Source organism: Anguilla anguilla, chromosome 11 (assembly GCF_013347855.1).
Source record: "Anguilla anguilla isolate fAngAng1 chromosome 11, fAngAng1.pri, whole genome shotgun sequence".
NCBI classification, from domain to species: Eukaryota; Metazoa; Chordata; class Actinopteri; order Anguilliformes; family Anguillidae; genus Anguilla; species Anguilla anguilla.
Window position 1 is genome coordinate 3,323,271 of NC_049211.1, and position 24,141 is coordinate 3,347,411.

At 47.4% G+C, this 24,141-nt stretch overlaps 2 protein-coding genes across 2 annotated transcripts in view; both read left to right on the top strand.

Annotated features, from left to right (window-relative positions):
• LOC118208519 (leucine-rich repeat neuronal protein 2-like) overlaps window positions 1-24,141 on the top strand; it is an 83,761-nt gene that overhangs the window by 28,103 nt on the left and 31,517 nt on the right.
• Window positions 21,046-23,114, top strand: LOC118208520 (general transcription factor II-I repeat domain-containing protein 2B-like). Its single transcript, XM_035383275.1, has 2 exons — window positions 21,046-21,140; window positions 21,330-23,114. The coding sequence occupies exons 1-2, from the start codon at window positions 21,107-21,109 to the stop codon at window positions 22,901-22,903; spliced, it is 1,608 nt and encodes a 535-aa protein (XP_035239166.1). The 5' UTR covers window positions 21,046-21,106; the 3' UTR covers window positions 22,904-23,114.

Sequence of the window (24,141 nt, forward strand, 5' to 3'; positions counted from 1 at the left end):
ACCAGGCTGAGCGGGTCCTCACAGTGTGTGTGTGTGTAAAGGTGGTGGTGTGTGCGTGCTGTATGTGTGTGTCTGTGTCCGTGTGTGTGTCTGTGTGCGTGTGTGTGTCTGTGTGTGTGTGAGCAGTTACACGACATCCACCCCCAACTTCTGCTGCCATGGTAACCACAGGCCAAACCAAACAAACAGTGAGAGAAAAACAGCGACATTTGGAATGGCGTTTCCCTGGCATCCGCGGCACCACGTGTCCAATCGGTGACGGACGGGACTCGCGTGCCCCCAAACAGCGCCCGTTCAGCCTGGCGCCCGCTCACATGCCCATCTTAACCGGAAGATCTGTCGGTTTGACGAGCTTAAACGAAGTCTCCGTGATGAAGAGTCTTTATTAATTCCTCTCACGGTCTCCTCATAACTGCCGGGTCGTCTCGAGCAGGCCGGAGACGTCCCGCGTGTTTCAGGGGCCTCCGAATCAGTGAAGAAGAAATACGGCCATTAAAATAAAAAAAAACTTTATTGCAGTTTAATCTCAGTTTAATTGCAGTTTGTTCCAGACGGGTGTGATGTCATTTCAGCAGTGCCCGTTATTGGGCGTGTGGCTCTGCAGATTTATGACGTAAGCGCAAGTGAGGATATCTTTTGGGGTCCTGATGGAGTTTTGGGGGGAACCCACCAGTGGAAAGACTCCCTGTGTGTAAACCTGTGTGGAGTGATTCGCTGTGTTTAAACCGTGTGGAGTGATTCGCTGTGTGGAGTGACTCGCTGTGTGTAAACCTGTGTGGAGTGCCTCTCTGTGTGGAGTGACTCGCTGTGTTTAAACCTGTGTGGAGTGATTCGCTGTGTGGAGTGACTCGCTGTGTTTAAACCTGTGTGGAGTGACTCGCTGTGTGGAGTGACTCGCTGTGTGTAAACCTGTGTGGAGTGCCTCTCTGTGTGGAGTGACTCGCTGTGTTTAAACCTGTGTGGAGTGACTCACTGTGTGGAGTGACTCGCTGTGTTTAAACCTGTGTGGAGTGACTCGCTGTGTTTAAACTGTGTGGAGTGACTCACTGTGTGGAGTGACTCGCTGTGTTTAAACTGTGTGGAGTGACTCACTGTGTGGAGTGACTCGCTGTGTTTAAACCTGTGTGGAGTGACTCGCTGTGTGGAGTGACTCGCTGTGTGGAGTGACTCACTGTGTGGAGTGACTCGCTGTGTTTAAACCTGTGTGGAGTGACTCGCTGTGTGGAGTGACTCACTGTGTGGAGTGACTTGCTGTGTTTAAACCTTTGTGGAGTGACTCACTGTGTGGAGTGACTTGCTGTGTTTAAACCTTTGTGGAGTGACTCACTGTGTGGAGTGACTCGCTGTGTTTAAACTGTGTGGAGTGACTCACTGTGTGGAGTGACTCGCTGTGTTTAAACCTGTGTGGAGTGACTCGCTGTGTGGAGTGACTCGCTGTGTGGAGTGACTCGCTGTGTGGAGTGACTCACTGTGTGGAGTGACTCACTGTGTGGAGTGACTTGCTGTGTGGAGTGACTCGCTGTGTGGAGTGACTTGCTGTGTTTAAACCGTGTGGAGTGACTCACTGTGTGGAGTGACTCGCTGTGTTTAAACTGTGTGGAGTGACTCACTGTGTGGAGTGACTCGCTGTGTTTAAACCGTGTGGAGTGACTCACTGTGTGGAGTGACTCGCTGTGTTTAAACCTGTGTGGAGTGACTCACTGTGTGGAGTGACTCGCTGTGTTTAAACCGTGTGGAGTGACTCACTGTGTGGAGTGACTCGCTGTGTTTAAACCGTGTGGAGTGACTCACTGTGTGGAGTGACTCGCTGTGTGGAGTGACTTGCTGTGTTTAAACCTGTGTGGAGTGACTCACTGTGTGGAGTGACTCGCTGTGTTTAAACCTGTGTGGAGTGACTCGCTGTGTTTAAATCTGTGCGGAGGGAAATCAGCGCTGGTGTCAGGCTAATGGCACCGCAGCCCGGCACGGCTCAACTGACAAAATAACTACCAATTACTGTCCCGTCCTGGCCTGCACTGGGGACAGACTGACAGGGAAATGGGGTGTTTCTGTCAGACATCATACTGAGTGTGTGTGTGAGTGGGAGAGTTGGGTGTGTGCGCGCGTGTGTGTGTGTGTGAGTGTGTGAGAGCGTATGTGTGCGTGTGAGTGTGTGTGTGTGTGTGACAGAGATGTGTGTGTGTGTGAGAGAGCGTGTGTGCATGTGTGTGTGTGTGTGTGCATGTGTGTGAGAGATGTGTGTGTATGTGTGCGTGTGTGTGTGAGCGTGTGTGAGATGCGTGCGTGCGAGTTTGTATGTGTTAAAGAGAGGGAGACAGAGATGCAGTGCGGGAGGGAGGGAGCGATGGAGGGAGAGAATAAGGAGGAGGAGGGGGAGAGACGTGGACGTAGAGAAGGGGAGGGAAGGAGACTAGAGGATGTCTGGGAAAGAAAAAAATCTCAGCTGAAGTCCTCTCCATCTGGTGCTGTAGCACGACTGCCACAGAGCGAGCGAGGGGGGGGGGGAGAGCGAGAGAGAGGGAGGGAGGGAGGGAGAGAGAGAGAGAAAGAGGGAGAGAGCACCAGAGCGCTAGAGAGACAGAGCGCGAGAGAAACGCGCACATCCATCCTCCTCAGTTCCTCCTTTCCGCTGAAATGAAGAGACTCTTTTGAGGGGCACGGGGGGGAAGAAAAGAAGAGAAAAAAAGAAAGACAAAAAACAAAGACTTGAAAGGTGCTCTAATGCGTCGACAGGAAGGGGAGGGGGAGACTGAGTAACGGACGGGGAGAAAAGGAAGAGAGCAGACGAGCGTGAGAGAGAGAGAGAGAGAGAAGCGGAGGATGTGTGCAGTCGCTCCATCTCTCCGTCGCTGCCGGAGGAGGTAGGTGAGCATGTTTACGCTCCTCATTCTGTCTGAGCTAACAGCTGCTGCAGCACCTGTGAGCCAGCGGATTTACGGGGGGGGGGGGGGGGGTTTGGGAGATGTGGAACTATGAGCACTGGGGTCGAATCCGAATTTTAAACCTGACCGGTTCAAACAAACACCCAGGAATAAAAAAAATTTGAAAAAGAAATAGTGTGCACAGAATGAAGTGATCTGATTAGCCCTGGGGAAAGCCGTGCGTTAATGAAAGTGTGAAAAACAGGTGGATGAGGGGAAGGATGGATGAGCGCGGAGGAGTGTGAATGCAGAGTGAACCCACGCGTTCTGTCTGTCCCGGCGGCTCGTTGGCTGGCTGTGTGTGTGTGTGTGTGTGTGTGTGTGTGGGGGCTACAGTGGAGTGTGGTCACAGGTTGCCATGCACGCGCTGTGCGTGAATCCCCCCTTTTAGGGGGAGATGCTACGGGTTCCTGTCCATTGGCTGCAGAGCCAGAGACGGTGTGTGTGCACTGAGGCACGGGGAGCACTGGGGCATCCCTGTAGAGTGGGACAACGCTGGCCGGATCTGCTGCCATCTGTGTGTGTGTGTGTGTGTGTGTGTGTGTGTGGGTGGGTCTTTGTGTGTCTCTGTAGGTGTTTGCGTAGGTGTTAGTGCATGTGCATATGTTTACAGGTGTGTGTGTGTGCGTGTGTGTGTGTGTGCTTGTCTGTCTGTGTGTGTCTGTGTGTGTTTGTGTGCATGTGCATGTGTGTGGGTGTGTTTGTGTGTGAGTGTGCGTGCATGTGTGTGTGTGCGTGCGTTTGCGTTTGTGTGTGTGTGTGTTTGTGTGCGAGCGTTTGTGTTTGTGTGTGTGTGTGTGTGCGTGTGTGTGTGTGGGTGGGGGGGGGTAAGTGATCTATGCACAGAGAAAAGCGCTCCCCTATTATTTTTCTGAAGTGTTAAGTAAAAACTAACCCCCCCCACCCCCCTGTTGCTATCCTGTGCTGCCCCCCCTCACACCCCGCTGTTGCTATCCCTTGCTGTACCCCCCTGCTGCCCCCCCTCCCCCTTTTGCTGTCTCCCGTGCTGTACCCCCCCCCCCCCCCCCCCCCCCCCGTGCTGTAGCGCCCTGTCACTAAGTGGTTGCCGTAGTGCTGCAGCTTCTTTTGAAAAGCGCTCCACTCCGGCCGATCTGCACACAGCGGGAGAGAGAGAGAGAGAGAGAGAGAGTCGGCCGCCGGGTTTTATCGCTCCCTGCGTGTAGGGGGGGGGCTACAGGTGTGTGGGTGGGTAATGGGGGGGGGCGCGTACAGGTGTATTGGTGGGGGGTGGGGGGCCCTACAGGTGTGTGGGTGGGGAATGGGGTCGGGGGGGCGTACAGTTGTGTTGGTGGGGGGGGGGGGCCCTACAGGTGTGTGGGTGGGGAATGGGGGAGGGGGCGTTCAGGTGTGTTGGTGGGGGGGGAAAACAGGCTGCGTGTTGGGGGGGGCGTACAGGTGTGTGGGTGGGGAATAGGGGTGGGGAGGGGGGGGTACAGGCATATAGGTGTTCATGTTCTGCCTTCTGTACTGTGTGTGCGTGTTTGTGCATGTCTCTGTATATGTGTTTGTGTAACTGTGTGCATATGTGTGTTTGTGTATGCGCGTGCGTGCGTGTTTGTGCATGTCTGTGTATATGTTTGTGTGACAGTGTGGGTGTGTGTGATTGTGTGTGTGTGTGTATTTGTGTGCGTGCGTGCGTGTTCGTGTGTGTGTGTAAGTGTGTGTGCGTGCGTGGTAGCGTTTGTGCATGTGTGTGTGTGCGTGCGTGTGTGTGTGTTCAATGAACAAGCGAGGCTAGGGCCAGGAGCCAAAATCATATTGTCAAACATTTCCTGACCTTCCAGTTTTTTTGTGATTTTCTGCCAACTTTAATTTATTTATTGAGCAGTGGGTCTGTTTTATTTTTCATAAGTCATATTTTTATTGACTCGTTGTCCAGTGAGACCTTTATTTTGGCTTGATTTACAAAATATCTGATCTTAGTGTTTCAGAGCAAGTAGACCAGGAGCCAGACTGAACTGCAGTGCCCACATTTATTTGAAATTGTACATACTGCGCGTAAAAGTCAGTCTTTCTACAAAGTAACTTTTGAGAAAACACAGCTTTTATATGCACTGAAACAAGGCCCTGTATTAAAATCCCTTCAAATAACCATGAACCGAGTAGCATTACTACATGTTTTGTATGGAAAACAGAAAGTCAGTTAATACAAAAAAAAAGAACTAAGGCCATTACACTAATATGCACTAATAGTGAGGTGATTTTCATTTCAAATAATGAGAGAAATTAACAGTAAAGAGCTGATCAGGTCCAGATGTGCGTGCGGCCTCCAGGGACTGGAGCGAGCATTCAACACACTGAAAACATACGGCACTGTCCGTCTGTCTGTCTGTCTGTCAGTCAGTCTGTTAGCTGGCCTGTCTGTAGCACTGTCCGTCTGTCTGCCTGTCTTTTAGCTGGCCTGTCTGTCTGTTAGCTGACCTGTCTGTAGCACTGTCCGCCTGTCCGTCTGTCTGTCTGTCTGTTAGCTGGCCTGTCTGTAGCACTGTCCGTCTGTCCGTCTGTCTGTCTGTCTGTCTGTTAGCTGGCCTGTCTGTAGCACTGTCTGTCTGTTTGTTAGCTGGCCTGTCTGTAGCACTGTCCATCTGTCTGTCTGCCTGTATATCTTCCGCCTCGTAGTGTTTTGGCCGTTTGACTGGAAGTCGGGTCCTGGTCGTTTCCTCAGCAGATGCCTCCCTCCCACGGTCCGCTGAGTTGCAATTGTGGCTAACCGCTAATCGCCGGACGTGTGCTGTAGCTCGTTAGCTTAGCGTAGCTCGTTAGCTTAGCGTAGCTCGTTAGCTTAGCGTAGCTTGTCAGCCTTGCGTTGCCTTTGACGCTCGTGCGTCGTAGCGGTTGTGGTTTCCTGTGCCGTACGCTCACGCCTGCGGGAATAGCAAAAGGGGGGAGGGGGGGTAAATGTCTCTCAGTAATTGAATAATTTTTCTCTTTCTCATCCTTCCTTTTTTGGGGTGGTAAGTGAGGGAGAAGATTACCCAAGGCCACGGTGGCTCAGGACTCGAACGCATCGAGGGTTTATCGAAGAAGGCTGCACGTTCACTCCAGGCCTTATAAATAAACAGTCAAATCGAAACTCTAAAAGCCTGAATAAAGTGTATCTTTTTATGCAATATAATTATTTACACACAAGACTAAATACTTGCTTTCAATTGTTGTGATTAATAAAATATAATTATCATTAGTATTTTGAATGTTTACAAATTTCCTAAATATCTGCATTTGCAAAGGGCCCGTGAATCAGACCACCATTTTGTTTTTTGTTTTTTCTCAACTTACGAATATTGAAGACAAACAACGACGCCATCTTGACCCCTCAGCCTTCAAACTGAAGGGGAATATTGATTTGCCGATTCTGATCCTTCAGCTTCCTCACAGATAAAGAGATGCTTTTGCGGCAGAAGCGTACTGATGTTGAAAGAAATCCACTCTTCTCACTGGTGGCATCGGCCCTGACTACAGAGACAACGTTGTTTAAAAATGTCTGAAATGAAATGGCACGAATGCTAGATTAGTGTGAGTCATTCATCTTTGGTGCCTGAAATTTAATCATACTTTCGTAATTTTTCATAATTTCTTAATTGACTTAATTGACTCTGACTCCGTATTCACCTGGGGGGACGGGGCAGGGGGCGGGGCAGCGGGGGCGTTAGTGGCAGTCTAAGCTTTGCTTGGACCCACCTGTCGCAGGTGCTGATTGGTCGGTGAGCTTGGCATCGGCCCCACCTGTCGCAGGTGCTGATTGGTCAGTGAGTTTGGTATTGGATCCATCTGTCGCAGGTGCTGATTGGTCAGTGAGCTTGGCATTGGACCCATCTGTCGCAGATGCTGATTGGTCGGTGAGCTTGGCGTGGACCCACCCGATTGGTCAGTGGAATTGCCTCCTTGAAGTAGACCAGTTTAGGTGAAATGTGCTGCTTGTATCTGATTGTTGGTAAAGCTCCCGTATGGTCTGTTCACTGCTCTGAAGAACAACAGGGAGTTTTCATATTAAAGACCCTGTGCTGTCAAAATAATAATTTTGTAATAGTTGCACAAAAAAACAAAGGACAAATGCTATGAAATGTTGCTATTTAGTTGATATTTTAAATGTGTAATTTTTTTTTTTTATTCTGAAAAAATTTCCTATATTTTCCATTACATGTGGATTTGGTGTTGGTGATTTGGGGACCTTGTTTATTGCAGAGCAGATTGGTTTTATATTTTGCCCAATCCGCAGTGTCACTGATTACTTTAACCAATCAGAGGTGCCAGTGATTACTTTAACTTATCAGCGGCATCGCTGATTGCTTTAACCTATCAGCGGCATCGCTGATTACTTTAACCAGTCAGCGGTGACGCTTTACCTCAAAAAGGAAATTTTCTAATTGTCATATTTATAAATTTTTTAAAAAGTAAGTATACATCTTCATCTAGTGGCTTAATGAGCGCTTGGAACGCAAGATTGCGAGTGATTGCGGAGGGTCTTTAAGAGGCCGTTCGCTTCGCCTCATTTCTGTGAAGAATTAGGCTGCCTGAGCTGGGAGTTCTCGCCCACTCTCTCTCTCTCTCTCTCTCTCTCTCTCTCTCTCTCTCTCTCCGTCTTTCCACCCCTCTCTCTCTCTCTCTCTCTTTCTCTTTCTCTGGTGTATTACGAAATCGCTACAGTGCCCACATTTCAAAAATAGACCCTTTTGTTTTCATACTGTCTTTAAAAATAAAGAAAAAGAAAGCCAGTGTGACCGTAATCAGACACAGGAGGGTGAAGCCAGGATGGCCGGGGAGGGGGGTGGGTAGAGGGGCCAGGGGGGAGGGGATCGGGGGGGAGGGGGCCTGAACCTGTGGGTCCTCTGGAGATCCTATCTGAGGGGACTGAGGCTCTGCCACCCAGCTCTGCCACGGCAGCGATGCAGGGGAAATCACGAGGTTGGTTTCTGAGTAAAAACTCCTTTTTATTGAAAATGCCCCCCCCCCTCCCCCCTTTTAATGAAATTGGCCAGCTATAACTGGCTGCCATCCAACGTAAACCTAAATGGTTTGTGTACATCCCATCCCCGTACCTGCAGTACCTGCATCCCATGTGCTGTACCCAGCCGACCCGCTGTTGTGTTTCGAGGCCCCGCCTGTACTGTGGACAAGCGAGCTCCCGTCCGGAGTCTTCTGTTCTTCCCGCGGTTGGCGGGATGCAGAGGTAGGGGAGCCTGGGCCGAACGCAGAGCTTCCTGTGGGCGTCGCCCAACCGAACGGGTGTCTTACGAATGTGTTAGCCGCGCGGCTAACAGGCGTGCTACGATTGTGTTAGCTGCTCGGCTAACGGGCGTGTTACGAATGTGTTAGCCGCACAGCTAACGGGCACGTTACGAATGTGTTAGCCGCACAGCTAACGGGCACGTTACGAATGTGTTAGCTGCTCGGCTAACGGGCGTGTTACGAATGTGCTAGCCGCGCAGCTAACGGGCGTGCTACGAATGTGTTAGCTGCGCGGCTAACGGGCGTGTTACGAATGTGCTAGCCACGCAGCTAACGGGCATTTAACTGGCTGTGTGGTTGGCTGGTGTTATTCGACCAGCCGGTGGCGGCAGCGGCGCAGATTAACCGCGGGCTCCAGGGGGTAATGAGGGGGATCCGTCTCCGCAGAACAAGCGATGCTTCAGCCGGGCGGAGAGTCCTCCGGCTGACCCCGGCTTTACTGCCTTCGTCTATAAAGTTAATGCAAAAAGGTTGGATCCATATTTCCTGACCGAAGAAGCTTTCCCTGACATTTCCATGTGTGGCATGGGGATGGGCGGAGGCCAGGGAGGGAGGGAGAGAGAGAGAGCAAGAGAGGGAGCGAGAGAGAGACAGAGAGAGAGAAATTAATGGAGAGTGAGAAAGGGGAGATGAACAGAGAGAGAAGAGAGAGAGAAATGGAGGGGGGGAGACAGAGGCAGAGAGAAGAGACAGAAAGGAGAGGGAGAGAGAAATGGAGAGAGAGAGCGAAAGAGAGGGAGACAGAGAGAAGACTGAGAGGGATGGAGCAAGGGACAGGAGAGAGAGGCAGAGAGGGGAGGAGGGAGAGAGGTTTGGAGAGGAATTCATCACAGCTAGTCTATAAGTCTTAAGGTGCTGGTGTGTCAGTCTGGAAGGGAGGATCCAATTCATCAAATTCAGTCGCTCAGAGGTTTTTCCTCTTTCATTTCAGCTGTGAGGAACAGATCCGTTTGGAAGGAGAACATGAGAGATAATCAACATGCAGGCCAACTCCTTATAATAATAAACGACAGTTTCTCAACTACGGATACGCATTTCCTGGGGTTTTTCTTTAAGACACGCTGTAAATTGCATGTGTGCATTTGATGCTTTTTTAAAAATTTATTTATCTGGGGGTGGGGATTTCACCTGGATTTGAATGAGGCTGTAGGATAGGAGTGTGGTTGCCAGATGCATAATTTATGTACGGATATAAACTCCCCCTGCAGAAGGGACGCCCCGTTTTTATGCTGTGACATATTTTACGTCCTCTGCGCCTCTGGCGTCCCGGCACAGGCATGGCGAGCCGATCTCCGAGGCCGCGAGAAGAGGATGCGGATGCAGCCGCGGCGAGCGAGATTCCGGAACCCGCTTTCGCTGCCTGGTTTCCGATCCCGACGCCTATTTCTCAATCCCCGGGTTTCCCAGAATCTTTCTCACAGGCCTCTCACAGCACACTGCCCCAGACATGGGATAAACCTGTAAACCCTGTGCGCTCAAACAGGCCTGAAGCACACAGACACTGGTACTAATGTCCCTGGTTAATTAGTGCACTCGGACACTGGTACTAATTTCCCAGGTCAATTAGTGCAGAGAAACAGCCGTAAAGCACACGGACACTGGTACTAATGTCCGAAGTTAATTAGTGCACACAGACACTGATACTAATGTCTCAAGTTAATTAGTGCACACAGACACTGATACTAATGTCTCAGGTTAATTAGTGCACTTGGACACTGATACTAATGTCCCAGGTTAATTAGTGCACTCGGACACTGATACTAATGTCCCAGGTTAATTAGTGCACTCGGACACTGATACTAATGTCCCAGGTTAATTAGTGCACTCGGACACTGATGGGGGGGTAGTTAATTCTCTTTGTTTCCATTGACGCCCGAGCGGTCGTCTCATTGAGCTGAGAGTGCTGGCGCATTCTCGCCCGCGGGGGAAAGGACCGTGCCGGACCACCCCTGCCGTCCGCCCGCCCGCGCGCGCGTGTGTGCTCATCGATAATGGATTTATAATTATTACAGTTCGCACTGAGTGCTTACAGATGAGTGGCGCTGCATACTAATGATTCAGAACCATGATCAAATGTGGGAACGTTCTGTACCTGCCATGGAAGGCCCAGTCGTTCTCACAGTGGAATATTATATAATTACCATATATATATATTTGTGTGTGTGTGTGTGTGTATAGGTAGGTAGGTATGTATGTGTATATATAAGTGTATATATACTGTGTGTGTGTGTGTGTGTGTGTGTGTGTGTGTGTGTGTGTGTGTTTAGAGAATGCCAGTTAAACCAGAATTTGGAGATGTAGAATTGAGAGAGAGAGGGGGAGAGAGAGAGAGAGAGAGAGAGAGAGGGGGAGAGTGAAGGAGAGAGAGAGGGAGGGGGAGAGAGAGGGAGAGAGAGAGAGAGAGAGAGAGAGATTATAAGCCTTGCCCTCAGTGTGTGTTGGAGCGGTGAATGCAATTATGCACATGAGCTAATCATAACAGTCACCCTGATATATATATATATATATATATATATAGCCTATATATATATATGAATTGGATCTGCTCCCCTGTGGGCACAGGGTCTTTTCTCTAATCTCATTGGCTGATTGGATGGTGCTGACGGGCAGAAGGTCTTTTCTCTAATCTCATTGGCTTATTGGACGGTGCTGACGGGCAGAGGGTCTTTTCTTTAATCTTATTGGCTGATTGGATGGTGCTGACGGGGGAGAGGTGGTGTGGTGTGTGTCAAGGCAACGGCAGCGAGCTGTGGCAAGCTTAGCAGCAGTGTTGCCAGGTTTGAAAACGGAGAACCCGCCCAAAGCAATTTTTTTCCCCTGCACAATATATTACGCCCAATCTGGCAACCCTGCTTAGCAGTGTCCGTTTTATGGACATAGGCTTTTCCCTCTGTGTAACCCCAGTACCTGCTGCGTTTCTATTGGCTGAATCTGAATTACACAATGGCAGATTGCAGGCTCATTACAAGGACACAAGCAACTGTCTGATGGCTACCTCTAACTAAATCAGTGAACTCCAATGTCAAGTTATAGCCTATGTGCTTAGCAGATGGGTCTTGCCAAGAACACCTGTAAAGATTGAAATTTGATATTATCCACTTATTACTTAAACTGGAAGAGTGTTTCCTGTACTAAATCCCACATATTCCAATGTATTCGTATGATTCCAGTCTGCGGCCTTCTGGCCAAAGGCCTTGTTCCACTAGAGGAAAGCACAAGGTATAATCACCGGAGTGAGAATATGCATTTAATTATTTTTTAATTAAAATTAAAGGCTTGATATATTATGCATATGTCCTTGTCATCAAAAAAGATAAATATGAATTATTGCATTTATTAAGCGTTTTGTATTTTTAAACAACAAATACAACATAAGCTTTGTATTCGTTATCCAATAGCTACACACTATAGAGAAAAAATTAGGCTGTTTTTGAGAAGGAAGAAAATAACACTCCTGTCATTGGGGGGGTGAGGGAGGGGGGGGGGGGAGAAACATATTTTTAATTAAAAATTAGATTCTTTATTCAGCTGTGTGCCAAATGCATCAGTAAACCAAGGTCCCATAATGGGAGGTTGTTAAAATCGTGCTGTTTGTGGGCACCATGGGAAATGTAGTCATTCGTGAACTAGAGAGCTGGGGTGTTGCAAAGCGGCTGGCCCAGTTCCCATTCCAGGGCGCGTATTAAAAAAAGTCATACCTTCAGAAATAGCCTACGCTACGCCATATATCATCATCAAAAATTTGGGTTTACTTTCCTTCCCCTTCAGAGATCCTCTGAAGGAAGCTTCATCAGTCAGAACAGAGTCATGGCAGCCTGCTGCTCTTGCGTCTGTCATCACCAAACGGTTTTGGGAAAACTTTGTACTTCAGACTTTTTCAATCAGTCAACCAATCAGTCAACCATCCTATGACCAATAAGGACGGAGTGTAGCACAGTGGGTAAGGAACTGGACTTGTAACCGAAAGGTTGCAGGTTCGATTCCCGGGTAGGACACTGCTGTTGTACCCTTGAGCAAGGTACTTAACCGAAATTGCTTCAGTATATATCCAGCTGTATAAATGGGTACAATGTAAAAATGCTATGTAAAAGTTGTGTAAGTCGCTCTGGATAAGTGCCTATCTGCTAAATGCCTGTAATGTAATGTAATGTAATGTAATATTTACAGTTTGCATGCAGACTCACAGGTGATACAACACCTGTTAAACTTGGCAGTGATGCTTTGGCCCCCGTAAATTGGAAATGGGTGCCAACGCGGGTGTGTATCCCAGGGCAGTGTTCTCAGTGACTGTGTGCAAGCCCCAAACGCCATCACTTCCTGTTACAAATTCTCAGGTGACGGCTAGCCTGTATCGGCTCTTCTGGGGAACCCAAAACTTTTTTTTACAATACAGCGTCCAGTACAGGTGTACTCTCACCCATTTCCTCAAGAATTTATTCAGAGCTGAAGACGTCCTGTCTGGCTTTCAATCGGACCTGGTCTTCGATGAGCCTGTCACCAGTGATGGGCAGAGCCTGGAACTTGTTTATGCTTATAAATTGCAGTGGCACTGCAAATGATCACAGAATCTCCTTAATTTAGCAAGTTACGGTCATCTGTGCAGTTGTATGCCTCACCAAGCTTGCCACCTTTCCTGTATTGCAGTATTACTTGAACCTCTCCTGACAAACTCCAAAATGTTGGCCTTCCTGAACCTCAGTTGTAGTCCCTGACCTACTGTTGAGGTTGTGCTTGGACAGTGCTCTTCAAAGGCCTGGTTCCAATAAAACCCTGCCCGTTAACTTTGACAAACAAGTAAATAACACAGTCGCTTTTTTTATTGGCTTTACAAGGAGTTTGACAAGTGGGGGGGGGGGAAGCGAATAGCCATCAAGCGGCATCTTAGAGCTGTGAATATGTACTTGTGATTTTAAAGGTGGAATAGGGGGTGTAAACCAGTGGGATTTGCAGTTACGAACCGCCTGACCACCCCGCCCGCCCCCGCCCCCGCCCCCATCCCCAGCCCCTGTCCGGAATATTTCACCGCCCGCCCCCCCCCACCCCCCCCCCAGCCCCTCCATCTGGAGGAGAGTGATTGACATGATTCTGGTCTTAAGGCAGAAGGACCTCCCAGTGGAGCATGGGGGACGTGGTCTGTGGGGGGGGGGGCGGAGTATTGATCCAGATAAGAGCTCAACTCAGAAACGCAGCCGGACCTCGCCGTCGGGGGAGTCGATCGAAAAACCATCAGGGTCATATCCGGCCCCGGGCTCGCTGGGTATTTTATTGGGAGATCTCGGGGGGGGGGGGGGGGGGAATGGAGCGGCTTTAATGGCTGCTTGTGTGTAGCCATCCTGGCGTATGGACTCCAAGAGGCACAATTATTCTTTTCATTATCATTTATTTTTTTATTAAACCATCTTTGGGCCGCGTATAACCTGTGAACCTCAATATCAGATTGTCAACGGAGAGGCCCAGGTAAATGGCTCCATTTTAGCCCAATCTGAACACAAGCCATTCTTACAAAAAGACAGAACACCAATACTGATGGCTTTCATTTTTTTGTGCGCTGGTTTGTTGTTGGGTTTAGCGTCAGCCAGTGTTTATGCTCGATTTTCTTTTTAGTTATTCATTTAATTCTGAATCCTCACCAAAAGTTGAAAGTAAAATTAGAAAATAAAATTATTTTTTTTTAATTAAATAATAATACAAATAATATAATCTTTTTCCATGTCTGTGATATTGCTCTTTATTGCAGGGCTTCCCAGCCCTTCTCCTGGAGATCTACCGTCCTGTAGGTTTTAATTTCAACCCTAATTTGGCACACCTGACTCTACGAAATAGCAGCAAACAAGATCTTTAGCTGTTGAATGAGGTGTGCTTTGTTAGGGTTGGTGTGAAAACCTGCAGGACAGTAGATCTCCAGGATCAGGGCTGGGCAGCCCTGGTCTTTAGCTTCCTTTGCTAACAGGTGTCTCCAGGTGTGCAGTGCAGCCGGCTGGGCTGGAGTTTTGAAAGGTGCGGAGGTGAGGGTGGAGGAGGGCGGGTGTCGTGGGTTCCAGGGGAGGGTACCGTCCCGTAGGGGGCTGCTCTGTTCTCTGTGGTTTTGTTCCGTTCTGCTCTCCCTGCGTGTGTGGACTTTAAGAGTAAAACGAGGACTCCGAGCATTGTGGGTAAGAGGCAGACCGAGGGTTTGGCGTCCCACACATTCCCCACGCCCCTGGGCCCTTGGGTGCTGCTGTAAACACTGACATCATCCCAAAACCCCACGCTACAGAGCTTCACTCGCCCAGAGCACTTCAGGACTGTTTTTTATTTGTATGTGGTCGCTCCCGTTTAAAGTTTAGGTTGGATACGGTGCGGCTGTTCCTCTTGATGTCATGCCTTTGATGCATGGAGAACGAGGTTTGGGATTGGGCTAATGTAGCTCCCGTGTCAGTGTGTTTATGGAACTGGAAATGTCACAAAGCCCGTCTGACAGACTCATCAGCGATGCCAGCGCACTGACGAGCCTATCTTGACATAGCACATTGAGCTGGCCTGTTCAGGCACTGCCATCCTCTCCCCCAATCTTTCTCTCTTTCTTTCTCTCTCTCTCAGTCTCTCTCCCTCTCCCTCAATCTCTCTCTCTCAGTCTATCTCCCTCTCTCTCGATCTCTTTCTCTCTCAGTCTATCTCCCTCTCCCTCAATCTCTTTCTCTCTTTCTCTCTCTCAGTCTCTCTCCCTCAATCTCTCTCTCTCAGTCTATCTCCCTCTCCCTCAATCTCTGTCCCTCTCTCTTTCTTTCATTCTCTCTCTGAATGTCTCCCCCCTCTCTGTCCCTCAATCTCTCTCCCTCTCTCTCTCTTTCTCTCATCTCTCTCTCTCTCACTCTCAATCTCTCTCCCTCTCTTTGTCTCCCTCCCCCCTCTCTCTCTCCCATCCCCGTTCAAACACACACAATCACATACACCCATGCATGCTCACACACACACACACACACGCACACACTCATACAATTACATTCTCTCACTCATGCACACACACACACTCAGCTCTTTCGCTCACACACACACTAAAGTGTAGCAGCATAATGGTGACATCACTTAGACATACAATCCTAAGTGTTCAGGTCCCTGGAGGTTGGAGATTACATATGTGTGAGTGTGTGTGTGTGTGTGTCAGTGTGTGTGAGTGTGAGCATGCATATACATATGCACATATATTCCCAAATCAATTAGCCTTTCCTGGCTTCCTAATCCCGCTCTGCCCGGAACGGTTGGGATGGGACTGGATGGGACTGGAATTTTAAGCAGTGGCCTGACAGCCTTGTGCTGGGAGAATACACAGCAGCTGCTGCTGGGTCTACTGCAGCCAGCACTGCATCCGTATTACCCGCCTTCCCCACATTTCAGTGTCTCTGGGGATTTCCCCCAACATAAAACCCCCCTCTAAATGAAATTAGAGGGACAGTTTTAGGGACGTTCTGTCTCCATAGAGACAGAGGAAGCTCTGGGCTCTGTCAGGGATGGTCAGCTTTACCCCAGAAACTTTATTTATTTATTTTTTGTAATATTTATAGTTTAAGTCATGAACAGGGCCTAAAACTTTTAATTAAATTTTCTTAATTTTTCCACGGAGTCACATAACAATAGATTTATCCTGCTTCCTCGGTCTGCAGTCTCTCTCCCCGTCTTTACCTCAGCGATGCTTTTGCGTGTTTCCAGATATATATAATTATGGCAAGATGAATAAGCATTTATAATATGTGCTGCTGTTATTGTTATTATGACTTTTAACAGCCACTGCTGTACATTTTAATTGCTCTCTAATTTATTATTATCAAAAAGGGACTTCTAAAAATATCACTAAACATTTTAGCGGAACCATACACAAGACAGTAAGAGACGTGATGAAAAGTTGCTTTAATTTATTCGCCCGGAACGTGTTCTCTGAACTGCTCGTTTTTGTTTCTTCTGTCAAACGTGTGCAATTACTGTACGAGCCATATTTTTAGAAAAGCCATAAATGCATAATTGCCTGTCTTTGCCTCTTGAGTTTTCTTAAGAAATAAGTGAAATATAGAACAATAAGAAAAATTATTAAAATACATTTTAAAATAGCAAATCTATATGCAGACCACCCACCCTCCAGTGCGAAAGGAGAGAACACGAACACAGGCTTTTGTTCTAACAACACAAAATGTCATCACTCATCCTGTGAAAAGCCGTGTATAGGGTTTTAAACTGACGGGGCTCGTTGACAAGTGGTATTTACCCTGACCGTTATGACCCTGTTACTGCTGCTGCGAACGATTTTTGTTTTTGTTTTTTGTTTTTTTTACCGGAACGGCAATCTCTCTCTCACCGCCACGGAAAGTAAATCGCCGTTGCTGTAGCCGTTATTACGCGTTAGCCTCCTCAGAAATATTATACCCCTGGGGGCGCCCATGGAAACGGACACAAAAGCAAAAACGGTAAATATGCGGCGAGTTCTTTATCTCGCGGAAGAGGGGAGTCAGCGCGCACTTTAAAACGCAGTCCCAAACCCCGCAGAGGAGGCCGGTCCCTCTGAGCATTCATATCGTTTATGTTTACATTAAGCGCAGAATACCAGCAAATCGCCGTTTGTTACGCCCCGCTAACTTCCAAATAGGGTTAATGAGGTTAGCTTTGTTATGCTTGAGAAAGCTTATGCTAAACTATCCTACTATGCCCAGGCTCCCTCCACCTCCCTTACAGCATTAGTTATTAGTTATCGGTTACAATTATTACTAATTACTTATTGTGTTGGTTGGTATTGGTTAGTTCTTGGGGAGAAATGATCCCATGTCTGACTCCACCAGGGCACAGTCTGGCTAAAAGTTAACTCTCCATCACGAGTCAACAAAACCACACAGAACAGCACCAGCTGAGATGCTGCTTACGGTGGAGAGCTGCGGCCGGTGAACCCCTAACCCTAACCCTAACCCTAACCCCCGGAAATGTCCCTCTGAGTTTTCAAACCGAGTTTTCCTGTGCAGATTTACGGAGGCGTGCAGTCTGAACCTCCATTTTAAGGATGGGGCGGTGGGCGGGGGTTTGTTTGTGGGGTGTCGGGTAAGAGCTCTTGTCGGACAGCCTGTGTGTCTGTGATGGAGAGGCAGACGGACAGGTTGTTGTCACCTGTTCTAAAGCTTTAAAAAGATGTCCCCCTCAGTGGCAGGGGGGGAGGGGGGTTGGGGGCGGGGGGAATCCATTGCATCCGCTCTCCAGCAGCCTAAACAAACCCTCAGGGGCGCAGATGGTGGGGGGGGAACACGTCCCCGCCCAGTTTCATAGGGACCCCCCCTAGTTGTATAAGCTTAAAAGTTGAGACCTTTCTTTTGCTCACAGTTTGGTCCCCCCCCCCCCCCCCCCCCCCCACACTTCAAGAATCTCTCCTGCGCCCCTGCAGACCCCCTAGCGTTGCCCAAAAAGACTGCAGCTATTAGACCAGACGGGAGAACCTGCCGTAAAATCACCTGCCGCGATAGACGAATCCCGCTGACGATTAATAATTACTCATAATTAGCCCCTCGTCTTCATATCTTCACAGTTGACGAACGCCGAGCGTGGCGTTGATGGATCTCGTTAATTAATCTCTCGCTGACAGTGGCTCTTCTCTGAAGCCACACTAGCTGGAATGCTGAGGGATTTCTGCGTCGAATCACAGCCTGGGAGGAATCGATGTCATTCGTAAAAATAGATCTTTATGTTGTCGCCAACGTTTCAATCAGTGGGCTCTGTGGTTGTCTTCAGAGTGGGGGGGGAGAAAATGTATACACGCAATAAAAGGAATGTGTTACTGCAACGTGAAAATCCATAATGGAAAGAGCATTTTACATTGGCTAAGCTTTGCAAACAGATTTGTATACCACGCACGTAGTTAACATATCAGTAATCAGTGTCAGAGAAAGCCCATATCACTGGCTGTGGTGTGACCACAGCCACAGTAATATATCCAAGTCCTTTCCTGCTTTCCTGTCAACTTCTGTTCCTCATTATTTAACCCTTTAAGGCAGACCTGCCCAATCCTGTTCCTGGAGATCTACCGTCCAGTAGATTTTCACTTGAACTCTTATGAAGCACACCTCATTCAACAGCCAGAGATCTTGCTGAGCTGCTAATTGGTAGAGTCAGGTGAGCCAAATTAGGGTTGAAATGAAAACATACAGGATGGTAGATCTCCAGGAACATAATTGGGAAGCCCTGCTTTAAGGTGTAAGATGACAAATAAGTAAATAGAATGTTCTCAATTGAACATTCTAATGCTGATGTCACAATCACTACTGGCAACAGAAAGCAGTGGGGTTCTAGAACACTGAAAAGCATTCCATAAAACCTACTCTTCACTGGGTTAATTAGCACTAACACTTACAGTATGTGATCTGACAACACATATTTTATAATTATAGTAATATTGTGTGCAATAAGGCATAACATATGTGCTGTGCTTAACCACGCTTTTACATTTACTTGTTTATCAAGCAAGCATTATTGCTTCAGCTGGAGAAAAAAAATGATTTTTTACATTACATTACATTACAGGCATTTAGCAGACGCTCTTATCCAGAGCGACTTACACAACTTTTTTACATAGCATTTTACATTGTATCCATTTATACAGCTGGATATATACTGAAGCAATTTCGGTTAAGTACCTTGCTCAAGGGCACAACGGCAGTGTCGTACCCGGGAATCGAACCTGCGACCTTTCGGTTACAAGTCTAGTTCCCTACCCACTGTGCTACACTCCGTCCCACATTTTGCCGTTTGTGGTCGTTTTCTTCTGTAAATATTGAACTGCGGTTGCCGTCTACGTAGGCTGAAGGCTTGCCATTTCTGCAGCGTTCCCTGAGTAACAGCCTACGTTAATTGCTGAGCCGCGTATAAATCAACCAGAATAAAGGCTCCAGGAACACAACCCGTATGGAGCCCGGGGATTTACTGTGTGTAATTTATATGTGATATGAAGTCAGTGTATGAGGCGTTTACAGTGAGCCGCTCCACGAGCGCATCCAGCTTAATTAGCTAACTGAGCTGTGGGGTTAAGTGGTGGAGGCAGGAGCCTGCTTACACACTGACACTGCGGGGACCAAATTACCCTCATTTTCACACACACCCCCTCCTCGCGTTGACATTCACGCCGCGCTGTGGTTCGTTCCCCCCTGGCCGTGCCTCCTCGCAACGAGAAAAAAAAAAAAAGGAAAAAAGATTATTTGTATGCCATCTTAATTCCCCCACGGCTTGTGTATCTGTCTCTGATTACACTTGTAAATATCCACACACACACACACACACACACGACTTTACAATCAAATAACCTCCTCCACCCCACCCCCCCCACACACATAAACACGCCCCCCCCCCCCCATTAAGAGCTGATAAAAACCGACGATAAACAGAAATTGCCGCTGAGAAGCAGAGATGAACACATCATTAATATAAATACGTTATTTATATGAGTCCATTACTGATAAGAACGTGTCATTTTTCCATGACAGACGTTGGGAAGTGAAGCAGGGGAAATGCTGGCTGAGAGCTAATCAGGAAAATGGAGGGAAAGTCACGTTAAAATGGGTCAACAGGTAGCGGGCCTCTCCGCAGACAAACAGGCAACCTTCAGCCATGATCAGCTCTGACAGACGATAATTGAGATCAGCATTGCGGTGTAACTCAAATAAATCCAGTTTAGCCAAACTCCGGATTGGAGAGAAATTGAGTCTCTGTTCTTTATGCCACTTTCCTACTATTATTATTATATTCCAGAGAAGGTTATTATTCATTTTTATTATTCGTAATGAATATCATAATTTGTGCTCTAAAACCCGCGACTCCAACTCTTAAGAGCGTTTTTTTTCGCTTCTGCTATTGCTCTTTTCGCCAAACCTTTCAGTCCGCAGGCCAATGGAATCACGCTAGAAGCGGGCTGTGTTGCAGAACTGCCCTCCCAAGTCTGATTTAATGAAATGGTCCTTCATGGCCCTTCTGAGTTTCCGTACTGGATGGTACCGATACCAGGAAGTGCCAACAGGTGTCTTAAAACCACTAGGTTTGGTGGAATGTTCTTACATTCAAAGTATCTTGGTTCCATTACGGGCATTTGGTTATCAAATTAGACAATCATCTCAAATATTATTATTATATATTATTGGGTTAATTTCCAACAATAATTGCACTAACTGCTTGTGCAAAGCTATTCCGTTGTGCTTTTCTGATTGAAATGTAATGAGTCCGATTCCACCCCCTGATTGATGGAAGGGCTCTTTAAACCATGTCAAGCTTAAATATGCTTAAAGAACATAGTTCACTTCCTTCTTTAAAAAATTACAGATGGATTTGCTGTCATGTTTCAAGAATTGTGATTGACAGAGTGTGGAAAGTGATTTTTGAGAACCGGGTGTATAAAGTTGCTTTGGTTTTTAAATCTCTAGTAAGGTTGGATCCTGTAAGCCTATTTTGGTCAGTTGGACCACAAACATCTCTCCTCTGCTGTTCATTCAAATGTATTTAAGCAGTGTGGCCAGTTTGCACATGAAAGCAGCAGTTGTCATATTCCCTACCTCGTGTGGGCTCGGTTTTTTTTATTTTTGATTTCAGCTTTATTTAACCCAGGTAGTCACATTGAGATTGACTCTTAAGTCAGTTTGACTCATGATTGACTTTTGAGTCACACCTGAGATTGGAGCCCCTGGACCAGACCTGGGCATTTTACGGCCCGCGGGCCGGATGCGGCCCTTTGGTTGACTCTGACCGGCCCGCGTAAGGTTCATAAGAAATTACAAAATAAACTTTTTTTTTGAAGTTATACACCCTGTGTTTTTTACGTAGTGCATAGGGACGTAAGGTACGTACGTGATGCGTGTTACCACAGAGCTGAAAAAACTGCTAAAAAACTTTTCGGCTCTGTGCGTGTTACTGAATGGACGTTAGCTGTCTCGACGACTTTCACCCCCAAAATGTCAACTAAAAAAAGAAAGGTAGACGCTGAATGCAGGGTTTTCAAGAAGACATGGACTGCAAAGTATTTGTTTACTGAAATCAGAGGTAAAGCGGTGTGTTTGGTTTGCGGGAACCAGATTGCAGTGTTAAAGGATTACAATTTGAGTCGGCATTACGAGACGAATCATTCAGAGACATATAAAAACTTGAATAATGCTGAAATGGCGCGGATATCGGAAGATTTGGTCGTTAAGCTACAAAAACAGCAAGGATTTTTTACAAAGCTTCACACATCCAGGGATGCAGCAACCAGGACCAGCTTTGTAATTTCCCACAAAATCGCTAAAAACAGTAAGCCATTCTCAGAGGGCGAGTTCGTAAAAGAGTGCTTGGTGGACTCTGCAGCCCTACTATGTCCTGAAAAAAAAGAAGCTTTTGAGCACGTCCCGCTGTCCAGGCGCACCGTGACAAGAAGGATCGAGGACATTGCGGTAAATTTGGAACTTCAGCTGCAACGTGATGTGGCAAATTTTGACTTTTTCTCTTTGGCTTTGGACGAGAGCTGTGATGTCCGTGACACAGCCCAGCTACTTGTATTTGTCCGTGGGATAACGGACTTCAAGATTACAGAGGAGCTGGCAGCAATGCGCTCAATGAAAGGGACAACGACGGGGAGCGATTTGTTCACGGAGGTAAATGCATGCATGGACACGCTGGGACTGAAATGGGACAGACTGACGGGTGTTACAACGGACGGTTGTCCAAATTTAACAGGGAAAAATGTCGGGCTGTTGAAACGTTTGCAAGATAAAGTGACTGAAAACAACGCAGATCAGAAAGTAGTATTTTTGCATTGTATTTTACATCAGCATGTGTTGTGCAAGTCAGTGCTTAAAATTGACAATGTGATTGATGTTGTAACTAAAATAGTTAACTTTATTAGGGCACGAGCATTGAATCACAGGCAGTTTGTTGCACTTTTAGAGGAGCACGAGACAGAACATGTTGATATCAGCTATCACACAGCTGTGAGATGGCTCAGTCTGGGTAAAGTGCTAAAAAGAGTCTGGGATCTGAAAGCAGAAATCCGAGAGTTTTGTGAAAAGAAAGGCAGAGACATCCCAGAGCTCTCAGATGAGAAGTGGATGGCAGATTTTGCATTTGCTGTTGATGTGACCGCACTGATGACTGCACTGAACACCAAACTGCAAGGCAAGGGCCTTTTCATCCATGAAATGCACAACCTAGTGAAGGCTTTCATGACGAAGTTACAGTTTCTTTCGAGGCAACTGGAGAGCAACAATCTTACTCACATGCAAACCCTGAAAGAAGTCACACCATCAGATGATAACCTCCGCAGGTACTCATCCATGTTAGGAGCACTGCATGATGAGTTTTCAAGGCGATTTAAAGATTTCAGAACAATGGAGAGTGAAATGCACTTGATTTCCTCTCCATTTACCTGCAATGTGGATGATGTGCCTAGTGATGTCCAGCTGGAACTCATTGACCTGCAGTCTGATGCAGTACTCACAGAGCACTTTAAGTCACAACCACTGCTTCAATTCTACTCTTCTCTTAAGCAAGAGAAGTTTCCAAACATGAGGAGACATGCTCAGAAGATGTTTGTTCTCTTTGGATCTACCTACATATGTGAACAAACATTCTCAGTGATGAAGTTTAATAAGTCCAGATACAGATCCTTTCTCACTGATGATCATCTGTCAGCTGTGCTTCGCATCTCAACCTCAAACATTCACCCTGACTTTGATGCACTTGTTAAAGACCAACAGAGACTAGATTTCTCTCACTGAACAAGAAAAAACTGAAAAACGCAGAATGAGTGACAAGTGAAAATGTTTTAACTACAAATGTAGGCATCATTATTTTTCTAATATGATGTATCTTACTGAATTTGGCTGAAAATGGTCACTAATGTAATGAATCAAAAACTGTTCAAATGTTCACATTTTGTTAACCATTATTTTAGGAAATTTTATTGAGTAAATGTCATTTTTCCTAAGACAACCTCTCTTTTTCATTGCTCAATTTTAACTTATACTCTTACCAGTCTTACCAACTAATCAAAACAATTAATATTATGCAGACTTTTGTCCAGCCTTTTGGTCCGGCCCTCCATAATATTTTCTTGTTCTCATGTGGCCCCATGTAAAAAATAATTGCCCACCCCTGCCCTGGACCCTACATGCCATTGGACGGTGGGAGGGTAGGGGGTGAAGGTTTGGGGTCTAAACCAAGGGGAGTCAGAGAGGCTCCTGAATCACGGGAGGGGGGGAAGGGAGGAGCGGTTTGGCGGTTTTGGCGGTTTGGGTTCTCCGCCGGACCGTGGTGCGGGGTTGTCATCCTGCTAACAGCCTCGCGCGAGCGCAGATAAATTACTGCAGCTGACGCCAGGGCCTTACTGCAGAGCAGCCGACATCCTTCCCCCTTTTTCTCTCTTTCTCACTCCCTCTCTCCCTATCTCTCACTCCCTCTCTCTCTCCCTCTTTCTCACTCCCTCTCTCTCCCTCTTTCCCACTCCCCTTTTCTCTCCCCCTCCCTCTCTCTTTCCCACTCCCCTTCTCTCTCCCTCTCCCCCTCTCTCTCCCTCTTTCCCACTCCCCTTCTCTCTCCCTCTCTCTTTCTTTCTCTCTCTCCCTCTCCCTCTCTCTCCTTCTTTCTCACTCCCTCTCTCTCTCCATCTTTCCTGCTCCCTCCCTCTCTCTCTCCCTCTCTCTCTCTCACTCCATCTTTCCCGCTCCAGAGTGGGATGCTGATTAACTGCTCCTCTCCACCAGTGTGCTGCTCATCCTCAAACCCCTTGCAGTCCGGACTCTTACTCTCTAACTCTCTCACTCCTTTTCTCTCACACTCCCTCTCACTCTCTTTCACTCCCTCTCGTTCTCTCTCTCTCCTTCTCTCTCCCTGTTTTTCCATGCACACTCCCTCTTTCTCCTCTCTGTCCCCCCTCTCTTTCTCCCTCTCTCTCCCTTCTCTGTGCTCTCCTTCTCTGTTTCCTCTCTGCCATCTTTCTCTCCCTCACTCCCTCTCT